At 62.5% G+C, this 10606-nt stretch overlaps 1 protein-coding gene across 2 annotated transcripts in view; it reads left to right on the forward strand.

The window, feature by feature from the left end:
* CSNK1G2 (casein kinase 1 gamma 2) overlaps positions 1 to 8913 on the forward strand; it is a 42190-nt gene extending 33277 nt beyond the window's left edge. The window contains exons 3-13 of one of the 2 annotated variants that reach the window (XM_084220885.1): positions 998 to 1038; positions 1564 to 1633; positions 1998 to 2146; positions 2794 to 3028; positions 3231 to 3316; positions 3667 to 3751; positions 3827 to 3975; positions 4381 to 4464; positions 5962 to 6066; positions 7888 to 7994; positions 8408 to 8913. In XM_084220885.1, coding sequence (XP_084077011.1) covers positions 998 to 1038; positions 1564 to 1633; positions 1998 to 2146; positions 2794 to 3028; positions 3231 to 3316; positions 3667 to 3751; positions 3827 to 3975; positions 4381 to 4464; positions 5962 to 6066; positions 7888 to 7994; positions 8408 to 8462 — 1166 coding nt within the window. In that variant the 3' untranslated portion in view covers positions 8463 to 8913. The remainder of the gene's footprint in view (positions 1 to 997; positions 1039 to 1563; positions 1634 to 1997; positions 2147 to 2793; positions 3029 to 3230; positions 3317 to 3666; positions 3752 to 3826; positions 3976 to 4380; positions 4465 to 5961; positions 6067 to 7887; positions 7995 to 8407) is intronic. The other variant, XM_084220886.1, reaches the window with a different exon arrangement.
* The last annotated feature ends 1693 nt before the right edge of the window (positions 8914 to 10606 follow it).

Raw genomic sequence — 10606 nt, forward strand, 5'->3', positions numbered from 1 at the left:
ACGCCAGGAGGAGCTTGTTCCCTAAGCAAATTGCTTGGAGAAAATCCGAGGAGACAGATGCAGCTCCATCAGATACCCACATGCCAGGCTTGGGGATCACTGCTGCCCTTAACCCCCGCCTGCCCGGGCTCCTGCAGGCTCTGGCACAGGGAGCACTCGGAGCTGTTCCTGCACACCTTCAATCTTGGCCTTTATGGGCCTGGGCACAGGTTGTGCTGCTGCTTCCCAGGTCTGTCCCCTTTTCCTTGGCCCCCCTGGTTTTGGGGGGATGTGGAGGCACCCTGAGCTCAGCCTTCCTGTGGTTATGGTGTGAAAAGTCCTGTGCAGGTGTGGAGCCCTCCAGGGGTCCTCTACAGGGTGATGGGTGCCACAGCTGCTCCTTCACTCCCCTGGGCTCTCCCTGCAGCCTTCAGCTCCTCATACAGTCTGGGCCATGCCATGGATCTGCTCCTGGCTTCCCTTGTGCCCTTGGATGGCTGGACCATCCCCAGGGATGAGGTTCATTCACACACATACACACAAGCATGTGCCATTCCCAGGAGTGACCCCAGCCGTGGGGGACAGATTCCCACCTGCCTGTGGTGCCCTCAGACCACTGTCAGCTGTGCCAGTGCTCCCGGGTGTCCTTCCTCCCTGCCACCCTTTGCAGGGTCCCCCTGGCCATCCCTCCCTAGCCCCCTCCCCCTGTGGGGCTGGTAGAAGCACCAAGTCCCATTCCTGATGCTGCCCCCTCCCATCAGCCTTGGCTCCAGCCCCCAGGATCCTCCCCATCCCAGAGGAATCCACACACCCCACCTGGGGATAATTAGCAGGCATGTTGCAACTCCCCACAGTGGATTCTGCTCCCCATGCCTTGAGGCCCCTTCAGGTGTTGTGGGAGCTGCAGAACCTGTTCAGAATGTTTTTGAGCCCAGGAGCCCTCAGGGACAGCGGTGGATGTGTGGTGGGGGTGATGCAGGGACTGCTTTTCATCTCCTTTTTGTGTCTCTCCCCGCAGGGAAGAATCTCTACACAAATGAATACGTAGCTATCAAATTGGTGAGTGGCTGTCAAAGCAGGGAGTTCCTCCATGGTCTGGGTGGGGGATGTTCCAGCCATTGGAAAGGAGACTTCTCCCCTTTCTCCCATGGTGTTGGGCTGGGATGTGGTGGCTGGGGGCTGTGGGCAAGCTCTGTTCCTGCCCAGAATTGAGGGCAGTCTGGGAACACACATCACTGCAGGTGGGGTGATCTGGGTCTGGGCAGGGAAGAGCTGAGTCTTGCTTCTCCCATCCCTCACCATGGCCTGTGCTGTGCTCAGCCAGTGCCAGCAGCAGAGAGAGTGGCCCCACTGGTACCTGATCCCATTAATGTTTTCCCCTCTCTGGATGATATGATCTGGCTCCCATATGGGCTGATTTTCTCTCATCATCCCCTGAGGCTTCATCTCCATTTTATACCGGTTGCTCCCAACCCCAAATGCTCTCAGTCCAGCTTCTGCCAGCATGTAAAAGATGTGTCTGACACCCAGACCCCCCTGAACATCCTGCTTCCTACTTAACTGTTCTCCTTTCTCTCCTCCAAGGAACCCATAAAATCCCGGGCCCCCCAGCTGCACCTGGAGTATCGGTTCTACAAACAGCTCGGCAATGCAGGTACGGGGCTGGGCTGGGCTGGGCTGCCCTGGGGAGCTGCCAGGGCACTGCTGCGAGAGAGGCTTTCCCTAGCTGGGACTCTGCAACTTCACCCCCAGCTGGAGCTCCTGCCCATCTGCTCCACAGGGAGAGGCTGGTTTTACACAGATGCCTCATCTCATCTTTGATCTCTTTTGATTTAGTTCTTTCCCCCCACCACCCCCGTGGCAGAGTCAGGGATGCAGATGGAGCTGCCCTAAGCAGAGCCGGGCTGGCTGTGCAGGGACAGCCTCCCCTGCAGCCCCTGTCCCTGTCTGGCAGTGGCATGGCTGTGACAGCGTGGTCCTCCTGCAGCCCTGCACAGCCCCTGCTCCATCTCTTGCAGAAGGAATTCCTCAGGTTTACTACTTTGGCCCCTGTGGGAAGTACAACGCCATGGTGTTGGAGCTGCTCGGACCCAGCCTGGAAGATCTCTTCGATCTGTGTGATCGGACCTTCACGCTCAAGACCGTCCTGATGATCGCGATCCAGCTGGTGAGTGCAGCCCTGCACACCTCTCCTGGAGCCCTGCACACCTCCCCTGGAGCCCTGCACACCTCCCCTGCAGCCCTACACAACTCCCCTGGAGCCCTGCACACCTCCCCTGCAGCCCTGCACCTCCCCTGCAGCCCTGCACACCTCCCCTGCAGCCCTGCACGCCTCCCCTGCAGCCCTGCACACCTCCCCTGGCTGCCCTGCACCTCCCCTGCAGCCCCTGCACACCTCCCCTGCAGCCCTGCACACCTCCCCTGCAGCCCCTGCACACCTCCCCTGCAGCCCTGCACACCTCCCCTGGCTGCCCTGGGGAGCAGGGGGTGTGTGAGCACCCTGGGCATCCCACAGGGAATGGGGGGAAGATGCTGGCACAACCCAGCCTGGCTCACCCATACCTCACCCATACCTCAGCCCCTCCCTGCTGAGGGAGGGCTCTCTTCACAGCCCCTCTCTGAGCCTAGACAAGCATCTAAGTGTGCCCAGAGCATCTCCCTGTGTGCCCAGGGTGCAGCTGGCCTGGGGCTGTGTCCCATGGTGGGAAGGAGGCCGTCCTTGGGGCCAGGCTGAGGGGAGCAGAGCCCAGGGCAGGGGTGTGCAGGACACAGGGTGGGGCTCTGCCCTGGCACTGACCCCTCCTTCTGCCCCAGATCACACGGATGGAGTATGTCCACACCAAAAGCCTGATCTACAGAGACGTCAAGCCAGAGAACTTCCTGGTGGGGCGGCCGGGCAGCAAGCGGCAGCACACCATCCACATCATCGATTTTGGCCTGGCCAAAGAGTACATCGACCCCGAGACCAAAAAACACATCCCCTACCGAGAGCACAAGAGCCTGACAGGGACAGCACGTTACATGAGCATCAACACCCACCTGGGGAAAGGTGTGTGGAACAGGCAGCCAGCCCTGCCTCCTGGCTGAAGGGAGGGACTGCAGGGCAGGGGGGCCAGAGGTGGGGCTGGGGACAAGCTGCCTCTCCTGCTCTTCAGGGTGCTGGCAGGACACATGGGGTGCTGCAGGAGCTGGGGGCTGGACAGGGGCAGTGGCTGTAGTGGGAACTGACCCATGTCTCTTTCTCCATGCAGAACAAAGCCGCAGGGACGACCTGGAAGCATTAGGGCACATGTTTATGTACTTCCTCCGTGGGAGCCTTCCTTGGCAAGGCCTCAAGGTAACTGCCAGCTTGTGCTGCCCCTGGGCATGGCTTCCTGTGGGTGTGGCTGTGCCGTGGCATGGGGAGGGGGAAGGTTTGGGCCCTGGGGCGTTGGAGGGTTAGCACCCTGCCAGCTCTGAGCTCCATGCCAGGCTCTTGCAGTGCTGAGCAGCTGCAGGTCTCCCTGTCCCCCCAGCTGCTCTCACAGTGGCTGTCCTGGAAACCCTGGGATTTGTCCTCCAGACCTGCCCGGGGAGGGACTTTCTGGGAAGGAATTACCTGGGAAAGGGGGTCCAAGAAATCACACATGGTGTGACAGCCCAGAGCAGTGCCTGGCCCCTGTGCTGACCCCACCTTGTCCCCACCAGGCCGACACACTAAAGGAGAGGTACCAGAAGATCGGTGACACCAAAAGAGCCACCCCGGTGGAGGTGCTCTGTGAGAACTTCCCAGGTGAGAGCAGTGCCCAGCCCAGCCCCCCGCCCCGACCCCCTGTGCCTGTCCCCCTGAGCCCCCGTGTCCCCGCAGAGGAGATGGCCACGTACCTGCGCTACGTGCGGCGCCTGGATTTCTTTGAGAAGCCCGACTACGACTACCTGAGGAAGCTCTTCACAGACTTGTTCGAGAGGAACGGTTACGTGTTCGACTACGAATACGACTGGGCAGGGAAACCCCTGGTGAGTGAGAGCTCAGGGCCTGGGGGCACAGGGGGAGGCACCCCAGGGAGCAGGCACAGCCAGGGAGGAGGTGGCTCTCAGCCATCCTGCCACACACTGGTCCAGGGGACCAGCTCCACCCTCCTCACCAGTCACAGCTCCAGGGCTGTGACACGGGAATTTGAGGCTCTTGGAGCAAAGGGGACCCCAGCAGCCGAGCTGGCACTTCACTTTCTGCCATGGGTGCATTCCTTGGGCTCGCTGCAGCCAGATACCAAACGTGGCACTGCTGGGGCAGGGATAGGGGCAGTGATCAAGGCCCTGGTTCTGGGGGATTTGGCATGTTTGGCCAGAGGCTGGATGGATCTGGCTGCGGGGTGTTGGGAGGGCTCCATGCTGCACTGACATTGTCCTTTGTGTCCCCAGCCCACCCCCATTGGCACGATGCACAGCGAGGTGCAGGTGCAGCCCCCGAACAGAGACAAAGCACAGCCACACACCAAACACCAGGTGAGCAATGGCACAGCCTGACTGGGGCACGGGGCCATGGGCTGGGCAGCTCAGGCTGCAGCTCTGGGGACGTGGAGCCCAGCAGGGATGGTGGCAGGGACTGGAACATGGTTTTCCCTCAGTGCTGTCTGTGGGAGGAGTTCCCTCCTACAGCTCTGGGTCTGTGGCTCGCCAGGGCCCAGGGCAATGTCCCTGTGGCCTGGCAGAAGAGGGAGGAGGCACTGTGGGGGCTGTGGTGTGACTGTGCCAGGCCTGGACATCAGCTGGTGAGGGGCAGGGTCCAGCCTGGGGCGTGGGGGAGAGCTTGGTGCAGGCTGAGCCACCTCTGCTAAGGACACTGTCCCCATGGGGTGTCTCACTGCTCTGCTTGTGATGCCCTTCCATTGATGGGACAGTGACATGAGACAAGGGAGGGCAGGATTGGGGAGCAGCTTGGCAGCATTTTGCCCCATGCTAGGGCTGCCTTTGTTCTGGGAACGGGCAGGGCACGGGGAGCCCAGCCCAGGGCAGGGATCAGGCAGAGCTGTGTGGGAAAGGGGCCAGGCTGCTCAGAACTGCTCCAGTGCTGTGGCCTGTCCTGCCCTGGCACAGGACACATGTCTCTGGCACTGCTGCCACCGAGAGCGAACCTCATGTGTTTCCCAGCAGTCCTTGTCCTCCCAAATCTTTTCAGGGGCAGAGCACCTGCAGAGGGGCTGGAGCAGGGGGTGCAGTGCCCTGTCCTCCCATGCTGCTCCTGTCCAGCACAGGAGCCTGGCACAGCCACTGCTCTCACTGGTGGAGCTTCCTTAGAGAGAAGGAAACATCTTCAAATCACTTCTGGCTCATTTCTGGGAGCTCACTCCCAGCAAGGTCTGCTCTGTGCCCCCAGCACCAGGGAAATGCCATGCTGGACATCCCTTCTCCAGAGCAGGGGGAAGAGCAAAGCACAGAGCTCCTGGAGCATGGGAACATGGTCCAGCCTGGGACACAGGGTGTCCAAGCCCTGCTTGGGGACACAGGGTGTCCCTGCAGCTCTGGGGCCATGCTGTGCTCACCAGGGGAGGGTTTGGCCCAGCTGGTGCCGCACAGGCCCTGCCGAGCCCTGCGTCGTCCTGGGGATGCGGCGTCACCTGGGCCTGGCTGCAGCTCTGGCTCTGCTGCCCCAGCCCGCTCCCAGACACGGCCCCCAAGCCCTGCTGGAGCTCCAGGGGCTCCTGCTCCAGGGGCTGTGTGGGGCTGGCCCTGGGGGTGTGTGTGTGTAGGTGCAGGGGGACACAGGACCCCCTTGTCACCGCAGGGACCGCTCTGGGAGCCGCCGGGATGGTGCTGCACGGGTGCCCTCCGCAATCACCAACTCGAGCTGCTCCGGTCATGTTTTTGCTTTTGCATGTCTTATTTTCTCGACTCCTTTTGCCACTTTCCCCACCCCTTCCCTCCACTTCTCCCTTCTCTTCCCCATTCTCCCTCTTTTCTTTTGTTTCTTTTCATTCTGTTCCTCCTGCCTGTCGCGAGCAGCCGCCCGAGGGGACGGAGTTGTGGGATCCTCAGGCCGGTGGGCAGCCTGCCGAGGAGCCTTTGGGAGCTCACCTGGCAGCCGGCAGGCTCGGGGGGTCCGTGCAGGTACATGAAACCTCCTGGGGCAGGGGCGGGCGCGGGAGGGAGCGGAGCCACCCTGGGCCTCGTGGCCGCCCGCGGAGCCGGGATCAGCCCCGCTCCCCCGCCCCGGGGCTGCACATCCCGGGGTCCTGCCCCGGCTGCAGCACGTACTGCCTGTCCCTGTGCTGTGACGGGATGCTCACGGCTCGCAGACGAGGCTGGTGCTGCTTCCCAGAGGCTGCTGGGCTCCCTTGGTGCTGCCAGGGGGAATTAGAGGGCGGTTGGAGATGGATGGATGGATGGATGGATGGATGGATGGATGGATGGATGGATGATGGATGGATGGATGGATGGATGGATGATGGATGGATGGATGATGGATGGATGGATGGATGGATGGATGGATGGATGGATGGATGGATGGATGGATGGATGGATGATGGATGGATGATGGATGGATGGATAGGGATGGATGGATGGATGGATGGATGGATGGATGGATGGATGGATGGATGGATGGATGGATGGATAGGGATGGATGGATGGCAGGCACGCTGCAGCACGGCAGCTGGGTGGGCATCGCTCTGCCCCCAGTGCCGCTCGTCTGAGCAGGGACTTCCCTGCGCCCCCTTGACTGGAGCCCTGGCTCCGAGCCCTGCTTCTCCTCCCTTCCTGGGCACTCCTTGGCCGTGTCCCCTGCCGTGGCCCTGCCTCGGTCCTGTGCTGGCGCCGTCAGCCCCGTGCTCGCCGCCCTCGCCGCCTCCTGCCCGCTGCCGCTCAGCCCTGCCTCGGCCTGGGGACCCTCCCTCATGGATGCTGGGACATCCATGCCGGGTGCCCCTGGCTGGGCCTGCGCCGCTTCCTCTGTCTCTGCTTCCGTCCCCGCCGCTCTTGCTCATTCCCGCTGCTCCAGGGTGACTCTGCTGGTGCTCGGCCCCAGGCTTGGGCACAGCTCCTGCTGTTGCCGTCACAGGACCGGGCACTCTGTGGTGCCAGGCAGGCCGGGGCACTCCGAGGGCCCAGCTCATGCTCTGCCTCGCTCCTCCTGTCCCTCATCCCCTTCCTCCTCCCCACTCCTGCTCTGCAAACCCTCCTGCCGTGCTCCGCCTGCGCCCGGCACTGCGGGGTGATGTGCAGGGGTCTCTGTGCTGGTGTCAGGGGCTGGAGCCTGACGTGGCCCTGCTGGCTGGGGCACTGGCAGCTCCTCCGAGGCGCTGGGGAAGGCCCAGGGTCCTTGCCGGGGCCGAGCAGCTTGGAGAGTGTTTGGCCTGTGCATCCCCAGGGAGCTCCTGGCTTTGCCTGTGGGCAGCAGGCACAGGATGGCAGTTCAGGCATCCCACAGTTGCCTTGGTGGCTTGGATGTCCTCCTGGCCCTGGCACTGTGGCTGACCCTGCTGCCCTGGTGAGTGGGCAGGAGCTCAGGGATGCCTGAGCCCACGGGGTAGGCACTGGGCTGAATCTTGGTGCTGGGAAGCAGAAGTCGTGTCCAGATGCTCAGCTGTGGGAAGGGCTCCTTGGAGCTGTCAGCTTTCCCAGGCCCTGTCTCTCACCCACCCTGGAGCTGGCTGCCAGCAAGCCCCTCTCCTGGTGCAGGGACTCCCAGGAGCTGGGATCCTTGCAGGGGCATTCTGAGGGGCTCAGACCACTCTGTTGTGATGGGGCTCTTGGGGAGAGCTCAGCACCGAGGCCGAGCACTGCGATATGGGTGAGGGCACCATCCTGCCACCAAGGGCACCTCGGTGCTCCTGGGCAGAGCTGGGTGGTCTGGGTGGCTCCTGTGCCCCACAGAGAGGGGAAGGGCTTCAGACCCCCGGGCTGCCCCTGCTGACACTCCTCTCTCCCCAGGTGATGAGCTCCACCAACGGAGAGCTGAACACAGATGATCCGACGGCAGGACATTCGAACGCCCCCATCACAGCCCCCACCGAGGTGGAGGTGACAGACGATACAAAGTAAGGTCCCAGCCCAGCTGTCCCCTGGCACCCCGTGAGGGGTGTCCCTGCAAGGCCACCACCACCCCAGCCCTTCCCATCTCACCCTGCCCAAGGCTCCTGCAGAGGGGCAGGGATGGATCTGGGACTGCTCCTTCTCAGGAGTCCCCTGCCTGCTCCTAGCTTGTGGCCTTGTGTGCCATGGTCAGTGTCACTCCCCTGGTCGGTGCCAATGGCTGTGGCAGGTGTCACTTTTGGTGGCCCTTGTGGTGCTCCCAGTCCAGCCCCTGCCATGTACCGGGGGCACTTGGTGGAGCGGCTCTGCCCACGTGGGGCTCACCAAGGCACCGAGGGGTTTCTGTCCTCCCTGCCCCCGGGGCTGCTGCGCCCTCCGTGCCGAGGCCCCGGCGCTGACGGGTCCCCTCTGTCCCCAGGTGCTGCTGTTTCTTCAAGAGAAGGAAGAGGAAAACCACCAAGCGTCGCAAGTGAGCTGCCGGGGCCGGGCGGAGCGGCGAGCGATGGCTCCTCTCCCTCTGGCCGTGGCCGGATCCTGCCCCGCGGAGCCAACGGCCCCTCGGGCTGGACGGGGACGGGGGGGCCGGGCCGGACGGGCTCCCCCAGCGCCCCACGCGCAGCTGGGGAGCGGGGCCTCCCCAAACTGCTTGTCCTTTCCTCCGCCACTCGTGGCCGTTTACTCGAACCAAGCCCAACTTCGCTGAAGTTCCTGCGTCCGTCAAACAGAAAAAAAGAGAAAGAGAAAAACCCACGGCGTCACTTGCTTTGAGTTTATAACCAGTCTGAAATGGGGATCAACTACAGACTCTGACCCGTCGCTGTCAGAAGAAGACGAAGACAATTTCAAGAGCAGTGGGCTAAGGAGGAATATTTTTTTTTCTGTTGCTTCTTTGTCTCTTAAGTTAATTTAAAGTGAGTCTCGGTGCAGAGTGCTGAGTCGTCAGTCTTTGACCGTCATCTTCAGTGTTACCGAATTCTGCTCTTCCTTCCGGCCCCGCCCCGCGTCCCCGCCGGGTCCCCCTCGGTCAGGCCGTCGGTGGCGAGCGCTGGGCTCGGTGCGGCCCCGCTCGGGCGGGGAGAGCCGGGGGCGCGCGGGGCGGGGAGAGGAAACGCGTTTACAGTTCATTTACGATGCACTTTTGCGAGCAATACAGGCGCCGTCCGGTCCCGCCGAGAGCAGGTCCGAGACTCCGAGGGGGTGGGGGACACAGGGACAGGGACGGCCGAGACCAAAGGGACCCATGAATGGCGGTGGCAAAGCAGGGAGGGGAAGCAAAGCAGCCTCGTCTCTGGTGCTGCCATGTCTTGGGGCTGGATGTTTCCACAGCCGCTGGAGGTGTGGGCAGGGCTTGATCGGCCTCTTGGTTTTCCAGCCTGAGCCCCCCGAGGCCCCGCGGCTGCTCCCGAGGGGCCGGGGCTGGGGGCCGGGCCGGGCGGTGAAGGGCGCCGGGGTGGAGCTGCTCTGCCAGCCTGGAATCCCCCGCCTGGGCATCCCCCGCTGCGGGATCCTCCCGGCCCGCTCCTGGGGCTGGGGGAAATGCAGGGTTTGGAACTGACACACGGACACCCCCCACCCCCGTGTTCCTCGCCACCCCCAGGGCACTGCAGCTCCCCACGTGACTGACCCCGTGCGCTGTCGTGTGTATTGATCGTGACACTTTGGGGGGGGACACACTTATCTTTACCAAAACCCTGTTGTTCTGCCCCAGGAGAAGGGGCTGAGGCTGTGCTGGGGGGGCGGGGGAGGGATGGGACCATCTGTGGCTGCTTTGAAACATTTGTCCAAACTGACCATCTCGGGGGGCTGGAGACCCCGGATTGTGGAGGGGCTGGGGGGGCGTGGGGTCTCCCACGGGGCCGTGCCTTCCCCACGGCCCCTCTTCATCCTAAATTCGGGATTGACCCCGGCTTTGGCTTGTCCGGGCTGCGGCCCCAGCTGCTGCTGCGTCCCTGGCCACGGCGGGAAGGGGACGTGCAACGTTTGACCTCGTGTCCCCAGCGAGGCGAACAAACGAATTTTAAAAATCGCCTTAAATTTTCACTGGAAGCGGTCCCTTGCCAGCGCGTCGGCTCAGAGCAGCCCCGGCAGAGGCCGAAGAGGAGCCGCGGAGGGGAAGGGAAGGCGGCCCCGAGGGTGTGCCCGGCGTGCCCGGCTCTGAGCGCACACCCTCGGCCGCCGGGGCCGTGGCCCGAGCCCGGGACTCTCTGTCCTTCCAGCCAGGAGTCCAAATACTGCGATTGTACGTGAGAGCGTTTGTTCCATTGCGAGTTTAGTTACTGCTTTAAAACCAAGTGTACAGATATGGCATTTCAATTTCTCTGATGCTTCCTGGAAGCCATAGAATTTAGGGGCTTTTTTTTTAATAAAAACAAAAAAATAAAATAAAAAAAATCTTTAAAACCCAACACGTTCTTCTGTGCTTCATTGTGTGGCTCCCAAGGGTGAGGAGATTGTCCAAGCACCCCCTTTTTGTTGGAGGCTCCCTCAGCAGTGGGTGGGAGCAGCCCCAGCCCCTTGCAGGGGGGACCAGGAGCCTTTCCTGGAGCAGCAGAAGGAAAATCTCGTGGGGACAGGGCAGGGCAACAGCAGCACAGCCAATGGCTCTGGGCAGCCCTGC

The sequence above is a fragment of the Fringilla coelebs genome (assembly GCF_963513975.1).
Source record: "Fringilla coelebs genome assembly, chromosome: 24".
NCBI classification, from domain to species: domain Eukaryota; kingdom Metazoa; phylum Chordata; class Aves; order Passeriformes; family Fringillidae; genus Fringilla; species Fringilla coelebs.